The sequence below is a fragment of the Lissotriton helveticus genome, chromosome 2_2 (genome assembly GCF_964261635.1).
Source record: "Lissotriton helveticus chromosome 2_2, aLisHel1.1, whole genome shotgun sequence".
NCBI lineage: Eukaryota > Metazoa > Chordata > Amphibia > Caudata > Salamandridae > Lissotriton > Lissotriton helveticus.
Genome location: NC_136060.1, coordinates 169,792,933 through 169,814,861, shown reverse-complemented (window position 1 = coordinate 169,814,861; position 21,929 = coordinate 169,792,933). Strand labels below are relative to the sequence as shown.

Here is a 21,929-nt window from a genome sequence, read left to right as displayed (position 1 = left end):
TGAACCCATGCAGCGTTCGTTGTATCTATAGTATTAATGTCTTTATCGTGTATTGCAGGTCTTTTATGCGTTATTATCGCTGTTAGTGGGATAGTGTGCATCGTTTTCCTCTATGGCCGTGTGCGTTACAAAGGGAGTCCGGTGATACCAATGATAGGCGTGCTGGGCCTGCGCACACAAGTAATAGAGATGAAAATCTGGTACTTTAAAACCTCCTTTCGAGTATGGCAGTGTTAGAGCTCGCAGCTCGATCCTAGCTTGTTTACCTGCCCATATTAATTTTATGAGTAGCGATTGTATTTGTCTAAAGATTTCGGGTGGTGGTGTGATGGGGATATTATTGAATAAATATAGAAATTTTGGGAGCACCACCATTTTGACTATTGCCATCCTGTCAGCTAACGAAAGAGGAAGTTGGATCCAGCGATCTATTTTGGTCGTCATAGTGCTGACTGCCTTGCCATAATTTCCACGTATGACAAGTTCAGGGTCTCTGTGAAACCACACTCCCAGGTACCGTACCGGTTCGCATTGCCACACTATAGGAAATTCCGTCGTGTGTGGATCCGTGCTATCTGTGAGGGGAACTATGATTGATTTATCCCAGTTTATTTGGAGCCCGGAGTGTCGGCCGAATTTAATGTATTCTCTCATCAGTGGTGCTAGATTGCTTTCTGGGTTTCGTACGTGGAGTAGCATGTCGTCTGCATACATGGAAATGTGAAGTGGGCGCTCTAAAAATTGCAATGCTGAGTAGTGATGACCTTGACGAATTTTGCAGGCCAGACGTTCCAATGCCAACGCGAAGAGTAGCGGTGACAATGGACAGCCCTGTCGTGTGCCGCGTTCTATGGGGACTACGTCAGATACGTAATTGCTAACACGAACTCGGGCCGTAGGCTTGGTGTACAGCAACTGGACCCACTGCTGATAGATAGGAGGGAATCCCATTCTCCTAAGTACCGTCAAGAGGTACGGCCATTCTATCGAGTCAAACGCTTTGGCAGCATCTAACATTACCGCAGCTGCTTTAGTGGATGGCGTTAAATAATGTGCCAGTGCAAACAGCGTTCTCGCATTATGCGTTGTGGATCTCGTTGGTATAAATCCAGTGTGTCGGGCGAATTTAATGTGTTCTCTCATCAGTGGTGCTAGATTGCTTTCTGGGTTTCGTACGTAGAGTAGCATGTCGTCTGCATACATGGAAATGTGAAGTGGGCGCTCTAAAAATTGCAATGCTGAGTAGTGATGACCTTGGCGAATTTTGCAGGCCAGAGGTTCCAATGCCAACGCGAAGAGTAGTGGTGACAATGGACAGCCCTGTCGTGTGCCGCGTTCTATGGGGACTACGTCAGACACGTAATTGCTAACACGAACTCATGCCGTAGGCTTGGTGTACAGCAACTGGACCCACTGCTGATAGATAGGAGGGAATCCCATTCTCCTAAGTACCGTCAAGAGGTACAGCCATTCTATCGAGTCAAACGCTTTGGCAGCATCTAACATTACCGCAGCTGCTTTAGTGGATGGCGTTAAATAATGTGCCAGTGCAAACAGCGTTCTCGTATTACGCGTTGTGGATCTCGTTGGTATAAATCCAGACTGGTCTGTTAGGACCAGTGCTGTCATTAGCGGTTGCAACCGTACTGCTAATAATTTAGCCAATATTTTGGAGTCAACATTTATTAATGAGAGCGGCCAGTAGGACTCGCAGTATACAGGGTTTTTGCCGGTTTCAGTAGTGCCACTAGGACCGCTTTGCGCAGGGTAGGTGGGAGTATCGATTTTTCAAATGCGTCCCCATACATTGCTACAATATGAGGTGCAAGAAGGTCTACAAATGCTTTATAAATTTCACACGTAAACCTATCAGGGCCTGGTGCCTTCCCATTGGGCAACGATTTAATAATGTCCGTGACCTCTTCTACTGTTATTAGGCGGGAGAGGTATTGCCTCTGTTTATCTGAAAGCCACGCCATGGTCACATCTTCAAGATACGTCATGATTTCTTCCGGGTTTACAGTGTGTCGTGATTTATATAATGCACTGTACGTATTTACAAATTCCCTCAGTATTCCCCCAGTTGTAGTTTGCATTTCCCCATCTTCACTCCTGACCTGCACCACTGTCTGCGCAGCACATCCTTCGCATATTTTCGATGCTAACACCCTACCCGGTCTCCCTCCCTCGCCAAAATTCCTGGCCTTAGCACGTTTCGTCGCATATTTGAGTTCGTCCTCAGCTAAGGATTGATACTCAGTCATCACCACTCTAATATCTCCTAGGAGTTGCGGATTTCAGGAGTGTTCGTATGCGTGCTCTAACTCTCTCAGTTTATCCTCACTCTTGGCTAATTGTCCGCGAATGTCCTTCAATATACCTGCGGTTGTACTCAAGCATACCCCGCGGAGAGTGGCCTTAAAAGCTTCCCACAAAAGCATCTGTGGTAGGTTTGTTAATAGTGAAATACTCAGATATGGCAGATTCTATTGTATCCATGTATACTGTGTCAGTCAGTGCCTTCGCATTAAAACGCCAGCTATATGATGGGGTCAGATAATGTGGGAGGATGATCGACAGTAATACAGGGTTATGGTCGGATAACATCCTTGGGAGATGTTTAACAACGTTGGTCCAGTGTGACACATTTTTCGAGCACACCCAGTAATCTATACGGGACCAGCTGTTGTGCATGGCGGATGTATGCGTTGCTTCTTGGCCCATCGGATTTTTAATACGCCATAAATCATATAATTCGAGTTCTGTTATGATGTCGTTCATTTTGCGCATAGCCTTCCGGTGTGGTTCTATAGCCGGCCCGGATCTGTCTAAGTGCTCCTGTAGCACCAGATTGAAATCTCCCCCCCATATTATCTCCCTGTCCTCCACATCATGTAGTTTCTGCCAAATGTCATGAAAGAACTCAGGCGCATCAGTGTTTGGGACATATGTATTTATAATGACCACCCTCTGGCCTTGCAGTTTCCCTATTAGAATGACATATCGTCCCATTGTATCCACCCTAGTTGTTTCAATGGATAAATTTGTGCCTTTTTTGATTAATATAGTCACCCCTCTAGCATATGACGAATACATCGAATGATAGGACGATTCCGCCCATTTACTCCCCAGTCTGCAGGACAAGCTTGGGGCCAGATGGGTTTTCCTGGAGCATAGCTATATCGACATGTAACCTATCCAAATATGCAAACATGTGCCTTATCTTCTTCGGATTGTTTAGCCCACGCACATTCCACGTTAAAAGATTCAAGGCTTCCGGCCTTAACTTGTCCTCAGCCATGCTTTCCATTTATAGGTATTACTCCTTACAGTAATATGGGCAGACAATGCAATGGTCTTGACACAAACAGTAGAAGTGCTGGTATCTTTCCAACATTTAGGTACATAACAGCCTTGGATTGTGGCGTTGCATCTCAAACATTCTGATCTGTAGAACATGCCCTCATCCCCCCTCCCTCCTCCCACTTTAGCACCCTAATTATGCCAAAGACAAACCCCCGCATTTACCACAACACAAACATAACCAAGTTGGGGAACACCCATTGGAGGGTCAGCCATGGGTACACAACAGCATCCACTGTGGTGGATGTGGTCAAGTCAACATTATTAACGCAGCGTAATACCTTACAGTCATTGATTAACCCCTACCGCGCTACCGCGTTTTCCCACTGTGCGCTGAAAAAAAAAATGGCTTGTTTATGACAAAGCCAGCTCGTCATCCGCGTAGCGCAGGTAACGCCCATGACGAGCTGGCTTTGTCATCAGCACTGAAGGGGTTAAAAGACAATATGCTTCTGGCCAACATTATTTAGCAATAGAGGGACCCCATATGCTCGGCTTTGTGTCCTTGTTATTACGATCATGTTTCCAACAACAAAACACATGCAACAAGTATTCAATCAATGCTGTCACCTTGGCTTGCTATCTGCTACATATCTGCATCATAAAGGAGTTCGTGCATGGAACATACTTACAGTGTTATGAGCAACCTCGCTGCGTGCATTCTTACCAGCACGTTGCTTCATTCTAAGCTACATATGCAATATTTACTATTCTCCACTACACCAGTCGCGACTCAGTAGCGTCATGTCACCAGCGATCAAGGTCACAAACCTGTCAGCTACTTGTGTGTAGTATAATCTGCTTACTTTACATTCCAATTCAAATTGTCCGTTCTTATGTTGTCATAGTTGTGTAAAACATCTCAGTCCGATTCGTGGTTCGGTTCCTCTCGTCGACGTTCTTTTCGCTTGCAGATAATTTTCTTGAGGAATTCCTGCGCAGCTTTTGGAGTGTGCAGCACTGTCGCTTTCCCCTCCCATGTCACCCTCAGACGTGCAGGGTATAGCATGGCATATTCCACTTTTAAGTCACGCAGCTTGGTCTTGACTTGCGAGAATTCCTTACGTGCCTGCAGCACTGCCATGGTGAAATCGGGGTAAAACTCCAACTTATTCCCTTGATATGATATGTCCTGCTTTTCTCTCGCTAGTCGGAGTGCTGTGTTTCTATCTCTATAGTTTAAGATCCTCGCAATAATGTGACGCGGTGCTGTTCATGGAGGTGGTCGCGGCGCCAGTGATCGGTGTGCTCGTTCCACAATTAGAACATTTGAAAAACTACTTTCCTCAAACACTGATCGCAGCATGTCTTCTACATACTTTTCCAGCCTACCAGTGTCCATGGATTCCGGCACACCCGCTATGCGTATATTGTTGCGGCGCGATCTTGCCTCCAAATCTTCCGCCTTATTTTTAAGTACTTCTAGCATCTTTTCCATTCCTGTGCATTTGCTCGCAGTTGTGGCTGCCTCATCTTCTACCGCTGCAATGCGGACCTCCGCAGTGTCTAGCCGCTCTCCTTGCTTGTCTAATTTTGCAGCCATGCAATCAACTCGCTGAGTTAAAAGGTCGAGTTTTCCATTAATATCTTGTAGGCTCATCTGTATTGCTTTGAGAACATTTTCCATGGCGCTTCCTGAGGCAGTGTCCTGGTCCATCTCTGTGTCTGATTGTGACGCTGCGCGTTTAAGTGGTTTTCTCAATTTGAAATTAAGCTTGGGATGCTGCCTGTCTGGCTTCCCCATGGTTGCAGGCGTCCTGTACTTATAAACCGTTGGTATTTTCCACTTTTGTGTTGTGTCGCTAGTCCCAAGGCCCCTTCAATGACTAGGCCCACCCTGCACTTCACCTTTACATATGTTCCGTATCAAGCTTGCAGGGTCTGGTGTAAGGAGAGCTATCCGAGTGGTGCAGGAGGCCAGCAAGAAGATATGGGATCTGGTTGCTACCAGCCAGCACAGGGGAACATGGGTGCCTTATGTCGTAGTGCCACAGTAACGGGCCCGGATCCTTGCATCGGATCAGGGTTGGGTTCCTATCATGCGAGGACACCACTTTTCATAATCACGCTCTTGCAGCACCACTATGCTGTGACTTGCGGCAGCCCAAACTTTCCCTTCGTGTGTTAGCGTCGTTTATAACCCAGCTCACAGCACTTTTTTTTTCAATGCACATAGCTAGTAGGATCTTCCTAGGCATCATGCCCAGTAGCTCGCGTTCTTTTGCAGACCTATTTATTTATCCGCCGCCATTTTGCTGTGGTATGAAACCACACTATCTTCTTCCTCAAATCAATCGTGTTCAGGCTCAGTGTGCAGCATCTTACACATAAATAGAGAGAATAGCCGTAGTTGCATCCCGGGATTGTTAGGCGTTTAATGTGTGACTGTAGTAGCGGTCACGTATTTCATTGTTCAATTCATTGCCGCCATTTTGTGCCCCAGTGTGCATGGAGAGGAATGATAGCTATTGTTGGAAGCCTTAACTCTCGATCCCATATCCCCTCCACTAGCGCTATTGTCCGTGACTGAGTGTGAAATCCGCAGCGGGTATTGCTGTGGTTGCGGTCTTCCCGCCCACCTCCGCTTACCGGATCTCTGCCTCGATGGTGTCTCGCGCATTGGATACTGCGGGCATCTTACTGTGCCCTCCCGGGTCGTCACTGGCAGTGTCTACCTTCCGTTAGCTGCCCGCAACGATCTCCGGCACTGCCGTCCACGGTCTAATCATCCTCGCAGCACTGTCCACAGCTTCCCAGTCACGGCAGTCTTCCGGACCGCTCCGTTTACATCAGCGCTTGGCAGCCGCCATATTGCCCGGGGTGCCCAGAGTGCCACCCGACCATCGCCTGGACAATATTCTCGATTGTAGTGCGGTTTGGTATTAGTTTGCACCTGTCACGTCGGTCCTCATATCTTCCGATGCATATTGCTGCCAGTTGTTGTCAGTAATGATTCCGCTTCTTGCTATTTACAGGTCATCGTTTGGACTTGGCCGGCGGAGCTGTCTCAATGGGCAGCCATTCCGCAGTGCGCCCTCTAGCGCCCCCCTTTTGGAGTGAGCCTTCATTTCAATTAACATCGCCTCCGTTTGCGTCTCATCAAGAATCCTTGCAATATGGAGTCCCCCAGGGATAATCACTGAGCCTGACATTCAATATTTACGTCTAACCTCTAGCGAACTGGTGAAATCTTTGGCCTCTCACTGGTATTGTATGCGGACGATACCCAGCATATTCGTTCACTCTCGACTAATGCAACTCAAGACATGGCCAACTTTCAGAAAGGAATGCTTGCTGTTGCCAAATGGATGTATAAAAACTGTTTAAAACTACACGCTAACAAAACTGAAATCCGTCTGTTAGGAAAACACACCCACACCTGGGGAAACCACTGGTGGTTGGTCAGCCTTTCGAGCTCTTCCCCTTTTCAAATTGGCTTTTCCATCTTAGGATCGCTTCCTTCAGTGAGAGCATTGTGCCTGTACCGTGTGCTCTTAGTCTAGTACTGGGAAACCCCGTTGCTGAGGCTGATAAGCACTTTACAAGTCTTTTTAACATAACATTCCTTGGGGTTTTCTATTCAGTTTCAGGATAAGCATATTTGTAGCCCTACCCCAGGGAAGAGGAGAAAGAGGAGCGTCTTGTCCCCTCAACAAAATACCATTTAAACCAAGAGCCTTCCCTATGGATCCCGTGAGTCCCCGCTGCCTTCCCCTGCTTAATGCTTCCAAATAGCCTCATAGATTTCTTCCTCCAATATTTCCTGACTAATTCCTCAAATTTCTCATCGGACAGACCTGTAAGCCGTATAGATTTTAACCACTTCTCCATATCAGACATATAACTGACTGGGTATTTTTATACAGATGTTTATAGAACGCTTTAAAGGCACTTCTTATCTCACCCAGTGATCTTTGTTCTTCCTCCGCCTGGACACTTATAATACCAGGGATATCATTACAGGTAGCTTGCATTCTGGCTCTCCACACTAATATTTCACTAGACACCTCTGCAGATTGAAACTGGTCTTGTCTCTTTGTTTCTCCGATCTCTTGATGCTTTCCTACTAATAATGCCCTATATTCTTGTCCAATAACTTATATTTGTGTCTATATATGTTCATGCAGGTCGGGGGCAGAGCTAGCCGCGGCGGAAGATGGCAGCTTCTTGAGCAAGCTCCTCCGTTCGCAGCAATATCCTGGAAAAATCCTGTAAGCTGAGTGCATGTAAGGCACTAAATCTTTAATACAGACGAGGACTGGGCGGTCGGGGTTGCCAGTGGATCCCTTTGCTGCCTCCGGTGCGACTGCTGGCGAGATCTGGCGCAGCTGCGGAGGAAGGGCCTAAGCCAAGGGTCAGGACCAGAAACAGCGGGCTCGAGTAAACATTGGCCGGGTCATAGAGCGCGTACTGCTGCGTCGACTGCCCCGCTGTGACGTATGGTCGCGCCCCTTGGTGTAGTTTGCAGCCATCGGACACTTGCTGACCCCGGGATGGCTATGGACTGAGGTGATCATCGCTGAGGGACCGTGCCACCCCTGAGGGCCTGACTGCGGGAGAGCTGCCTCTCGTGACCCCTGGGAGGCATCGGGTGCACCCCAGGCTGGCAAGACGCTCGCGGCGAGCTGTGGAGTGCTCGGTGAATACAGGCTTCGGGCGGCCACTTTCCTGAAGAACGTAGAGCTGGCGGTACTGGGAGGGCCCCTGAAAAGGTGAGGCTGCACACCAAGGCTCAGCCGAGTGGTGCAAAGGCTCACCAGAGTTCACCTTTGCTGGCGCGGCGGTGATCTGTTGAGGGGAGGCGCTCAGGACGCTCGAATGCACCAGTGAGCTCCAGTGTCATCTGTCCCTACTGCCTTGAGCCTACGCAGTACCAGACACGGAGTCTCTACCAGTTGTTTAAAGGGCTGAGGCCAATGTGGGCAGTGAGATGAGGAGCTGAGTCCTGGCGAGGATGTCTACAAGACTGAGTACATGAATGAAAGCTGCGCATGACGACTACAGCGGCAAGTCCAGGAGGGAAAGCTGCCGGCATTACCAGGTAGTGCACAATACCTGAAAGCGAGGCCCTTCTTCCTGTCGCTTTTCCTCGTTTCCTTCCTGACTGCCGGGGAGAACGCCCAGAAGAGTGTAGGAGTGTAGCCTGTAGCCCCTTCACCTACGCAGAGCCGTTGACCGCCTTTTGCCAACCCCCCCCCCCCCCTCTGATACCTTCTTTTTTTGGGGCGCTGCTCTGGGCTGATTTGAGGGCCAGGGATTCATGGAGAACTGGCACACGCATAGACTGGCTTGGGAGCGCTGCACTGGCACAGACCTGGTCCCTTGTGCTGCCTGGTGTGACGTGTGAGGTGTGACGCTCTGTCTGGGGCCTGCGATACCCCTCCTCTTTGGTGGTGGTCCACTGCGCATACCTGGATTGCATGTGCCTGGCCGGGTATGCGCCCTTGACGATTCCTGGGAGATTTATCGGCTTCCGTAGCCGGGCCTGCCGGCCTACCTGGGCCCTCGGACCACGTTAGCTCCATACGTCGCAATGGGCCGCCCCAGAGCCAAGGGGACAGATACACGCACTGGTGACAGTCAGCAGATTGATGACTCAATGCCCACCCCGCCACTGCCTACTGACGACCCGCCCCCTGACCTGGGGACCCCCCCGGACAAGCTGGACCTTATTCTAAAGGATGTGCGCGGCTCGTGGCAAGCCATTGAGCCATTGAGAAGCAGCTTGGGTCTCTTGACGTCTGGGTTCACCCTACTAAAAGCCGCTCATGACAAACTTGCTGCGGTTGTCAAAGAAAACAAACTTACTCTACTAGAGATGGCACCACAGCACAAAGAACATGGTGCACAGATTGCAAAGCTCCAGAAACAGGTTGCGGGACTACAGGAGAGGGTGGACGATGTAGAAGGACGATGCGAAGGTTCTAGCGGTACCGGATTGATGGAGAGGTGGTTCAGGGAACATGTGGCACCGGAGAGCCTTTCCAATCTTTTTTATGTGGAAAGGGCTCACAGGGTGCTGAAGGGTAGACAGGTGGCGGGTGGCCGCCCTCGGCCCCTGATCGTCAGAGTACTGAACTTCAGAGACCGGGATGTCCTATTACAAAAGGCGAGGGAGCTGTCCCACATACTGTATGAGAATCAGCGGATATCCCTGTACCCAGATTACACCGCCCTGGTCCAACGCCAACGTTCCCACTACCAAGACGTGAAGGCCAATCTCAGGACACTGAATGTCAAATACGCACTGCTATTCCCCACTAAGCTGAAAGTGATTCATGATCACAAGACACAATTTTTTGAGTCCCCGGACGAAGTGGAATTGATTGAAATCATGTCCCCCCCCCCTCGGTGGATCTGGACCCTCTTCACAGCTAGTCCCTGCCTCTACGAGGCCACGACATGTTCGTGAATCAAAATGACTCCGGGGGGCTGACAGCTAAATCAAGGTCCCAGAACCGGAACAGGCCCTACGGGACCAGGCTAGGGCACTGGAGGCAGCCATCAGGTTCAGGGATGAAGCCCATCCAATTCTGTCAGACGCCTCCAATGAGGCATCACACCACTCGGACTCAGGATCCAGTATTAATTTGTTCAGCAACATTACACCCCAGACTGCTGATGGTTATTTAGGGTGATGGTGGCTCCTATACTATGTGGTGGGTGGTAAGATACCTACTGACCCCTTCCTCTAACGTTTTGCCCTCGGCTGCAGGATGCTATACATATAGTACAGGTACTGCGACACGAAAAGGTAGCAACAGTGGACAGGGCTGTGTGAAGCTTGTGATGCTCTAGCTTAGCTGCCCTAGCTGTAGGCCTGCACCCCACCAAAGCGAATGCAATATGCACAGTGTTTTTAGTTTGCAACGTTGTGCATTGGGTCTGGACCAGCAAAGTTCCGATAGCTGGCCCGAGTATTGTAGTTGGGAGTTCTGTAACTTTTAGATTCTGGCCCACCACTTGCGCTTGCCTATATATTGCCTCTCCCACTTTGCTGCGTAGGCTTACATGGTTACACACTATAGATATAGATGCAGGATAGCTACAACGTGATTACCTGGAATGTCAGGGGATTGGGGTCGGTCCATAAACGGCACAGAGTACATGCACAGCTGAACAGGCGGCGCGCGCACGTAGTATTTCTACAAAAGTCCCACCTGACAGCAATCAAGGCGACTAAAGCTTTGCAAAAAATTGAGAGGTCAGATTTTCTCCACGTCTTACTCTGCATATGGGAGGAGCGCGTCCATATGGGTTAGAAATGGGGTCCCCTTTGAGGTGCTGGAGCGGCGGATAGATCCTTTGGGCAGATATGTATTAGTGAAGGGCACACTGGATGGTGCGCAGATTGTCCTTGGCAGTATATATTTGCTCAACTTTGAGAAGGATGCATACCTCTTAAGCCTCAATTCGATCTTGGAGCCGTGGACTGCCTGTCCATGGATCCTCGGTGCGGACTACAATACTGTAATGGACCCTTGTATTGACAGATCCCACCCCCTCCCTTGGAGGGGCAAACACTCTCCGACAAGCGGAGGCATTATGCAGCTGGGTGTAGGGCTGGGGTCTGGGTGATGTGTGGCCCTCGAAAAACCCCACCAGTAGGGAATATTCATTCTCCCACCCACACCAACTTCATACCCGCATAGATAGGATTCTTTGCTCCAACCACATCGCAACTCAGGTGACGCATGCAACATATCTGGTTAAAACTCTCTCTGACCATAACCCACTGGAAGTTTCCCTTAGCTGGGGCAGAATCCCGACTCCGGTTCCTACCTGGAAACTGTGGCCCCCGAAGCTTGAGGACCCAGTGTTCCGGGAGGCACTGGCGAATGGCATAGACCATTACTTCACATAGAATGCTGGTACCGCATCCACGCCCCAGGTGAAGTGGGATGCGTTCAAGACGGTGATCATTGGGATTGCTATTGGCACCAAAGGAGGAGCGCGGCAGGAAATACATAATAACTTGAAAGAGGTCGAAAACTCACTAAATAACCTCGAACAGGCTGCAGTGACTGACCCCACAAAGGGTACGCTTCTACAATTTGACACACAGAGTTGCTAGACATGCTTCGGCACATAGACTATACCGCCTATACGCACTCGAAACATGCCGACGCGAACAAGGTGGGCCCGCTACTGGCATGTATACTCAGGGATGATCCCCCTCATTCCCCGATCCATGGGATTATCACTAGCAGTGGGAACACGGTACACACACAACAGGAAATTAATATGGCATTCTTTGACTATTATCAGGCCCTGTATCGGGCACCCCCCATTGGTGGAAGAGACTCTGGACACCTTTTTAGCTGATGTACAGTTTTCGCAACTAGACAAATCAGCACAGGATGCTCTCTCTGGCCCTATGTTCAAGGCCGAAATTAAGGCAGCCATCAGGGCCTTACACTGGAATAAGTCCCCAGGCTTGGATGGCGTCCCGGACGAGTTCTTTGCCACTTTCTCGGAGACTCTGGTGCCACATCTAGAGAGCTTGTATAAAGCAGCACTGTCCTCAGGGTCTAGACAGGCACTGGTAGTCTCCCTTCCCAAACCAGTTCATCCGTCTACAGACCTGTCCGGATACAGACCATTGTCCCTACTCACCACCAAATATAAAATATTGAGTAAGGTACTAGTTGGCCGCTTGCTTCCATATGTGCACAAGCTTATTCACCCGGATCAATGCGGCTTCGTGCCAGTACGGTGCACCTCGCTCAATATCAGGAGGCTATATCATGTCATGGCAGCCACCCCTGAGGAGAGGGCCAACGCTGGTTGTATTATCTTAGATTTGAGACAGGCACTTGACACGCTCCGTTGGGACTACATGTTCCGAGCGCTAGAATGCTTTGGAATCCCCCTGGACTATTTGAAGTGGGTAAGACTGTTATTTACGGATCCCACAGCGCGGGCCTGCACGGGCCTGCACATCTCAGTGGAATACCCGGTGGGTAAGGGCACCCGCCAGGGTTGTCCCTTGTCCCCCCTGCTCTTTGTGCTAGCCCTGGAGCCTTTGGCCCTTAGGGTGCATCTATCGGCGACGCCACAGGGGATCCGCCTGGGGCAGACGACACATGTAATTTCCGCATATGCGGACGACATTATTCTGTATGCTGAGGACCTCACCTCTCTCGCACCCGTTCAGAGCATTTTTGATTCTTTTGCGCAGATATCGGGCTTTACAATCAATGACAGTAAGTCTTATGCCTTCTTTTTCCGGCAGGGGGATCGCCCAGAGTCGGTCTAGTTCGTCCCCTACTTCCTCACTGTTGCCGCACACACTTTTAGATACTTAGGCATACTGATTTATCGATCAATGCCAGACCTCACTGAGGGTAATCTGGGCAAGGCTATTCATTCGCTCCGTTCCCAGGTCACTTTCTGGACCACCCTGCCACTTTCAGTGATGGGCCGAGTAGCGATCTCTAAAATGGTAGACCTACCTAGGCTTTTATATTTTTTTACCAACCTACCGGCTGTGATCCCGACCCTGATGCTCAACTCCCTGAACACCATACTCTCCACCTTGATCTGGGGTACTGGTCGCCGCAAGGTTGGGCTGACCAAGTTACAACTAGACACTGATAGGGGCGGGTTAGGGGCCCCAGATTTCCGAGCATACTGCAATGGGAGCCAACTGCAATGGCTATCTTACTGGCTGTCTGGGCGCAACTTACAGGAAATTGATTATTCCTCTGCTGATGTAGATCGAGGGCGGCTCCACACCCTGCTGCTCCCGCGGGCTAGTATCCCGGTGGATGCCCTGTTGCTATTGCGCACTGCACTCACTTATTGGAAAAAAGCCACTCACTACACGCGCAGCTGTCTCCCCTATTCCGACACTATACAACTTCTTGGGATCCCCACCCCCACTGGCCTGCTTACTAACCGACGATTGCTTCCCTGGGTAGAGGGTGGAATGACTACGGTGGGTGATCTCTTTGATGACGGCATGCTCATGGATCATGGTAACTTTGCGCGGCGCCAGGGTGTAACGGACGCATTGTACCTCTTACATGTTGCACTTGTGCAGTACGTGAAGAAACATTGGGCCCCACACAGGGAGGAACCTCCACGCCACGAAATGGTCTTCATGACTTACCTGATGGGAGGCGGCTGCCATCTTACCAAATGGCTTTACAAGGGCATTACTACCCACACTAGGACCCCCCTAACTGACCTACACAATAAATGGTCCACAGACCTGGGGATGGACCTGACAGATAGGGATTGGGACAGAGCTTTGGCGTACCCTAGAGGAATTCCGATGAACGCCAAGTTCAAATTCATCCAATATATGGTTTTGCCTAGAGCGTATCTTACCCCGCACCGCCTGCAGCGGATGTTTCTGACCACACAACATTGCTGCCCTAGATGTAAACTAGAGGATGCTGACTACCTACACATGCTATGGCAGTGTCCTGTGCTTACCCCTTATTGGTCAGAAGTACTGTCCCTGCTTATTACTGCGGTTAAGGTCCCCATCCCAACACGCCTGCTGTGTGCCTCTTAGGATTGATGCTACGCACCAAGACGCAGAAAGTGCAACCTGTAGACCTGTCTTTACTTCTGGCTAAACGCTCCATCACTATGCGGTGGAAATCTACTACACCCCCCCAGCTTTACGGCTGGCATAAGGAAGTGGTGAGATGAGGTGGAGCAGAGAGCGCTGCCATCCGCCGGGAGGAAGCCCGGGGATTGCGCAAAAGAGTTATTTCTTTAGATTGGGATAGTATCCTGGAAGCGTTCAAGGCTGTGGCCCCGCCGCCTGTGCCGATAGCTTGGGCGTAATACGTGTTGCATCACCTAGCTCCTGTGTTTCAGTTTAAGGACCTCCACTATTTGCGATTCCTGCGCTATAGGTGTATGCATACCCTTTGAATGCTTTTGTTCAGCCAGGAGTGGACTTGGGAACACTTTACCATATGAGCTATGATTGGTTGGTGCCAGAAGAAGTTGGGGAGGGAGGGAATGCTGGGATAATTGTATTTCTATGATGTACACTTATTGTGGATAATGTACGTACACTGTACGCTGTTTTCAATATACTACGATATTGTGTATAACTGCAAAATGTTGCATTTGATCGGTTGCAAACTAGAAAAATTCAATAAAATCTATTTTCAAAAAAATCTGTTGATGCAGGTCAGCCAGTATGGGGGTCACACCGTTTATTATCCAAATAACACAATTCTCTTTGCAGTAATTCCCCTAGTCTCTTTTCATCCCTTCTACAAATCCTTATTCACTTAGAAACCGCCCCTTTTAAATATGCTTTATGAGCTTCCCAAACTGCTCAATATCCACAGCTTCCCTGGGTAAAATAAAAAAACTCCTCACCAATAGTCATAAGAAACTATTAATTCCGGATGTGAAAAGAACCTTCTCTTCTAGGCACACAGGTTTATGGTCCAAAATGACAGTTGGAATATATTCTACTCGCCTCGCCTTGGGGGCCAATTGAAAATCCATAAACCAATAATCTAATCTAGAGCTACTGCTGTGATTTCTATAAAATGAAAATACCTTTTGGTCTCCCATCCTCTCCCTCCAAATGTGTTTTACACCCAGATCCTTCAACATAAGCTTGAAGCTACTTGTCATCTTGGGTGAGCTTGTACCCGCCCTGGGGAAAGACCTATCAAGATTATTCTTCCTTATTATGTTAAAATCCCCACCCCAAATGATTGGAACTCTCTTTTTAAGTAACTTGCCAAATAATTCTCCAAGCACGGTTGGGTCATCCAGGTTAGAGCCTTAGTGTCCAACACATACTATTTACTCAATCTGACACTCAATTCAGCAATAACCCATCTTCCTCTATTATCAGCCTTTGGCCACAGTACTCGTATCTCAGATTGACTATTGACTAAAATGGTCACTTCCTTTGTGCCAGTTGACAGAGTCGTCCTGATCACTTCAACACTAGTCAGCACCCTATTTAGATCTACCTATGATAGATATGTTTCTTGTAGAAACAATACATCCGCCCCTAGGTCCTTTAACTGCTGCAACTGGAGCCTCTGCCTTTTCCTTGTCCTCATACCATTCACATTCCCGATGGAGAAAGATATGCAGTGAAGAGTTTATGTACGCTTTAGGGCACTGGAAATGTGTCCCTAATGTTTTAGATAGAACAGGGGGCAATACACCACCTATACCCATGAGTGTTTCTTTATGAAGAATATTAGATTGCGGAGAAGATCAAACACCATTCAGGATCTTGATACTGATACAATACAGTAAGCGACTGAAAGATAAAATGAAAAAGTATTTTTAGAAGGGTTATGAAATTGGGGTTAATTCTAATGGTAGGTTGTGCAGGATGTTAACCACTATTTGGCAGATAGGATAGTACCTTCAGATTTACAGGTGATAAAGTGTCTGCATCTAATCCCTGGCTTTGGGGTAATTTCTTATTAAATTGTTCTGGGAATATTCACTATTTTGGTGTGATACCACTGGCGAGCTCTTGTAACCCTTGGAATTAACATTAGATTTTGTATTCATGTGTGAATTCTAATTGTGAAATATCTGACTAAGGGAAAATGGTTCTTTTGAGATTGTATATAGTTAGGAAGTCTTGTGTGGTTTACTGTTTGCGTAAAAAAAAATCTACCAAACCCATTGGCTGGGCTGAATGGACAACTCCTTTATACTGAAATATTGAATAAAGTTAGATTTTAAATGGATTTAAATGGATACACAAGACTCCTAAATGATTACGCCGTATCGAAACACCGATATTGGAAGTGTTTGGAATTGTCCGAATTGGTTTGATTAAAAGAGTGATACTCTTGTTATTTATTGGATCTACGCTCCTTTTCAGTTGCTGAAAATACAAATTTAATATATTTATTACTCACGCCAGCCATCTCGATATGTGCCTAAATCTGCTCAGATGATCAAGTAACTATGGGCCAGATGTTCGACCATTACATTTTGCGTCTCGCGTATTGCGATTTTAGTGACTCGCAATTTACGAGTCACAAAATGAAATGAACTAATGTGTCTCAGACACATTAGGGATTGCCAATGGAGTCACAATTGACCTGCCTGATCAATATTCATGATGGAGGTCACAATTTACGGATTATTGGGAATGGGCAATAACAAAGGGATGACGGCCTGCTGGGGACAGCAGACCACCATGTCTGAGTTTGCTTTTAAATAAAGCAACTTTTTTTTTTAATGCAGTCCATTTTCCTTAAAGGAACACAGGATGAGTTTAAAAAATAAAAATAAAACATTTCCATTTAATTTTTTAAGAGTAAGCAGTGGTCCCTGAGACCATTGTCTGCTCTTAAAAACGTTTTCGCTGCCATTCAAACTTTTTTGTATGTTTCAGCCTTGGGTGTGGGATCCCCGGGGCCTATAATGGCTTGGGTAGGGCCCCCCTCGGCTCCCCTCCCCTTACAAAGAAAAACACAGACCTTGGGGATGGGCCAAAAGCAGCTTGGGAGGGGGGTCATATGGCCCCTCCCTGGGGGTGGGATCCGCAAGGCTATAATAGACCTGGGGACAGGGGCCACGCAGCATACATCAAAGAGTATTTAAAAGTATCTACTGAGAGCAGTGTACACTCTATGCAAAACTTGTCCAAAGAGACACTATTTACTCATACTACCAACAGCCTTCGTAATGTGCTGAAAACCTTAAGGATACACCATCTTCAAAAGCTAAACAAGCACAAGTACGCAGGGTTAGTACCTTTGGCACACAGTCTTCTCTGTTATGTAGGCATTGTTAGCTGAGAAGATTCTATCTAATAACTCAAGGCTGCTTACAATACTTAGTATCTACTATGTAGAATCTTTGGGCCAGATTCACAGAGTTAACTTAAGAAAAAATCCTTACCACCATTCTGGTATTCACAGAAGGCACTTACTCATTTTGGTATTCACAGAAAGCACGTACTCATTGTCGTATTCACAGAAGGTACTTACTCATTGATGAGTAAGTGCCTTCTGTGAACATTTTAGTATTCACAGAAGGCATCATCAATGAGTAAGTGCCTTCTGTGAATATCAAAATGAGTAAGTTACTCATTTTGAGTAAATTACTCATTTTGAGTCACTTACTCATTTTGGTATTCACATGGTAATGCACATTAACTTGTGCCCTGCATTCCCAACGGTACTGTTGACTGGATCCCTAATGCTGATTTTTGTGTCATCGGGAAAAACGGCTCATGCGTGTGCGCCATGACATAGGTCTGTCTCTTGGATTCTGGTATTGTTGGATCGGGAGGGATGCCCAAAGTTCTACCCTCATCTGCCTTCACCAGGAGTTAAGCAGCAGGAGTGCGATGGTGGCAGCATGCCGTGTAGTGATCAGTAGAGGTGATCAGGTTCTTTTTAGCCTGTGTCACTGGAGTGAAGTCTACCGGCTCACTCACCTTTTTAAAGTTCCACTGCTGTGAGTTTAAGTCACCCCTTACCCTACATTGGTTGGATGTGAAGTGTTATGAAGCACTAAAGTAGTGACTGTGCTGAATGTATCTGTGCCATGGAGGGGTACAGTCCAGGGATGAAGTAGTACGGTGTAGTGTATGCATGATGAGTGTGAGCTGGATGGATGTATACTTGCGAGGAATACATTACATTAAGATGTAGTGCTGTACAGTGCGTGTGTGGTAAAAGCATGTGCTGAATGTAAGTGTGCTTGCACAAAGTACACAACATGAAGAGTGAAGTGCAGCACATGCATAGTGAATGTGTGTGCTGGCAGTGTGTCTTTGCAAGTAGCACACCACAGCACAATACAGAAAAGCTATAGTACTGAGCAGTACGCGCAGAGTAAATGTGTGTGTGTGTCTGGTGTGGCAAAATAGATGGAGGTAACAGTACTGGACCGTGTGTGTACTGTGCACATATAACGAATGCAAGTGTACCTGCATAAGGTACATTACATGTAGGATGCTAGGTTCCATTTTGGGAAAACCAGGCGTGCCTGGTGAGGAAATGAGGATTAGAGGAATCCCCCAGACAGATTTGTCTATTGTATTGATACATTACTATGAGGCGGGTGGGACACATTAGAGAAGGGAGAGAGAGGCTACCTCTGTACACTTGAAAGGTTGCTCTTTGATTCAGTGACAGATCACAAGTAAGGGGCCTGAACACATCTCAGGAAAGGCGATGAGAGTGATATGGGAATCATAAAGAGTGGGTCTGGGATTAACCTTTTGATGTACATATCACTGTGGCTGACATCCAGGTGTGAACTCTAGTCACTCGTGTGCCCTATTTTGTGAGGCTATCTGCTGCGGAGTCTCTCCTACTGTGACAGACAGCCTTTTAAGAGAAAGCACGAGAAAGGAAGGGTGCACTTCAAAAGAAGTAGAACCCCTAAATAAAACTATAAAGATCCAGACCCCAAATCACATTTGGTGTCTGGAATCGGACTAGAAGAAGGGGGGTTTGAGACCCCAAAAAGTGTCATCTGCCAAACAGCCAAATGGACTGTGTGAGAAGGGATAACTCTGCATGACTTCTGCCTGTGACTAGGACTGGGGGCAAATAAGTGTGGGTCTCCCTGTTGGGTGAGGGGACATCACCCAGGGAAACCAAGACCACCTGCCCTGCAGCACCAGTGCCGGCCTGCTGACCAAGACCAGGATGCCCTATCAGGGAGAGTACAGCATTGGAGGCAGTGACGCCCAGAAGGGAACCCTGTCGAGAGGACTCCTGGTGTGAGGTGATGGCTGCTGCATTGAGAGGGTCGCTGCCCATGTGCAGAATCAGTTTAGTGACACCTCTTTGTCAGGAGAGGGCTGCTGTGAAGATAACCGAAAGCAAAATGCGGGAAACCTGAAACGCACCACTGGGGCGACCCCGTATGCCAGGTGGGGCCACGATCGAAGTGAACACTGCCAACAGGTGCCAAGGCCATTGCCGGGCCTAGCGATGACCCCGTATGCTAGGAAGTGTATGGTGAGGAGCGCTGAACTTACCTTGGAAGAGTAAGTGCTGGAGCACCTCAGATCAATGATGGAAATGGTCATGCTAGTTCTTAGATAGTCCACGCATGCTGGGTCCTGCCGCACCTCCCACGTGCAGTCAACATGACCGAACAGGACTGGAGCAACACAAGTGTCTGCGGTTGGGTGCACCCGTTGAGACGCTGGACAATGCCTCGCTGCTGGGGTGGGTAAGATTTGATCCGGGCCTAGAGCTCTGTGGAACTCACTGCTCTAGGTGCTGCGGCACCACAGACACTTCTGACTACTTCCTAAGAGTCAGAGTGGACTCTTGAGGCAGGCCTACTAGTGAAGATTCTCCGGATGTGACCACCAGTGAATTGGGAATAACTCGGAACATGTTACGAAGAGTGGGTGGGACAGGGACATGCCAAAGAAACACTAGAGCCCCAACCTCAAGGGGATTGGGTTATTTCTTATGAATGTCGTATTCCTACTATGATGGCGCAGAGTTAGAAATAAAATACTTCTTTTTAATACAAAAATAAGTATCTGACTTACCATTGATTACTGTGTGCTTTTTGACTATGAGTCATGTTCACTAACATGTACCCACACTTTCCCCTGAGGGATCACTGGACTGCTTGACCACACCTACTGCGGAGTCAAGTGCAGAAGGGGTACTTGGCCCTGTTGCTCAGAATCCATAGAAGTCAGGCCTCAGGACATAAGGAGTAAAAGGCCTCAACCACCACAGTTGGTACCAGTAACCCCTACATGCCCCATGGCCCTCAGAAAGGGGTTCATACAGATATGTAATACTTATAGATACAGACCAAGAGAGTGAGGGAGATATATATTCGGCACATCAGGCTTTTCCTGTTGCTCCTGTTCTTAAAAAAACATCATCAGGGGCTCTTCTAGGGAGAATCAAGTCAACCACTGTTAATTATCTGGAACCTCCAGGTCCTGCATTTCAGCAAAGCAATATCCCCCACTAAACGTTCCTATCCCTACAGCATTTTTATTTTGCACACAAACTAGAACTATTCTGTATTCTCTCTTCCATGTGATACTGCTAACTATCTAGATTTACCTTCTATAAACACCAAAATTGGACAGAATATTCTTGTCATTATTCATCAAACTATGCAGTAAACAACAGTGTGAATTTAAGTGAAAACAGAGTCTTATATTAGAGTTTGACAGACTAAATACTCAGTCACATACGTGGCGGATATCTTGCTCCTTAATACAAGTGTGGTATAGCCTATGCCACTTATAATACAGCAGACGAAATATGATAGCACTAAATAAGGCCCATATTTTCTAAATACAATTTACCTGGAATGCTCTCTAGCTTTCTTCGAAGCTCCTCATTTTCCTGCTGAAGTGACATGACCTCCTGCTCCAGCTCTTGACATCGTGGACAATATCCTTCCTCTTCATCCTCATCATCCTCTTCTGGAAGAGTGGAAGATGAGGGATGGCCATGAGATTCTGAGGTTGCCGGCGATGTCCATCCACCCATTGTGTGCGCTGGGGATGTCAAGAGAGGATCCACATCTGTCAAATGCCTGAACTCATTTAACGAAGAGTTATTCTGAGAGGGAATGTGTTCTGCCAGTAAGTAGTTTTGAAGGGACTCTGTAAAGACCCGAAGAAAGGCTGAGGTTTGTTGTTTTTTCTCTATGTACTGCATCTCTATGCTTACACCATTTGAAGTCTGGCTCTGCAACCCATTCCTGCGTTGGCACTGCTCTTGCCTTCCATTGTAGCCTGAGCCCTCCTGCTTTATGCTAGATATTGTTGACTGAGACTGGTTGGAATCAAGCAGTTTGCCACTGCAATTTAAAAGTCCAAGAACTCGGCTGCATTGCTTGGCAAAGGCGTCCAGGATCATACGACTCTCTAAAAAAGGAGAGGAAAAGAGTAAATAAAAAATAATTCACACAAAAGATGACAATGTACATAAAGAAGGATAAAGCATAACTGTATTGTTGTTGCTCTTAAGTCATGGTGCTTCCATTTTAAGTGTGTTAAATCTTACATCCGGTTTCATTGTTTTCATATTACTAGAGTAAATGTTGAGCATTAAAATTAATAAATCAGGTTACATTTTTGAGAGAATGACTCGATCAGTATGGCCAATCACCATTTAAGCAAGTAGAAAGTATAACTTTTCCATATTTGATTATTTGTACCTTCTAAGTTACTTAAACGCTTAACCGAGCGGCGTTTTAGCGCAGTGGGCGGGGATGCGACGGCCAACGGACGTGCGCAGCACTACGGAGGTATTGCCCGTGACGGCCGTTGGCCGTCAGAAGCAGCGAAGGGGTTACAGTGTCGGATGGCTAAGGTCATCAATGTTTACTTTAAAGGCATTTTGGACCCCGGTAGGGTTATTTGCACTAGGGCTTATAAAGGATGCAACATGCTGGACTTGTAATCGGGAGACAGGGGATTTAACCCACCTTATCTTTCAGTGTACTGTACTTAAATAGTTTTGGGACAAAGTCGTTGCCCTCATAAGTGGTGTTTTTCAGTGTACTATGGTCAGAGAGACTCCTTCAACTTGCCCACGGCATGCATAAACACAAACCTGAGAAATTATTCTGACAAAGACCTATTT

At 47.5% G+C, this 21,929-nt stretch overlaps 1 protein-coding gene across 1 annotated transcript in view; it reads right to left on the bottom strand.

The window, feature by feature from the left end:
• The window catches only part of BEND4 (BEN domain containing 4), a 431,660-nt gene that overhangs the window by 323,499 nt on the left and 86,232 nt on the right, over nucleotides 1–21,929 (bottom strand). The window contains exon 2 of the mRNA XM_078678968.1: nucleotides 20,642–21,208. Within this exon, the coding sequence (XP_078535094.1) occupies nucleotides 20,642–21,208 (567 nt within the window). The remainder of the gene's footprint in view (nucleotides 1–20,641; nucleotides 21,209–21,929) is intronic.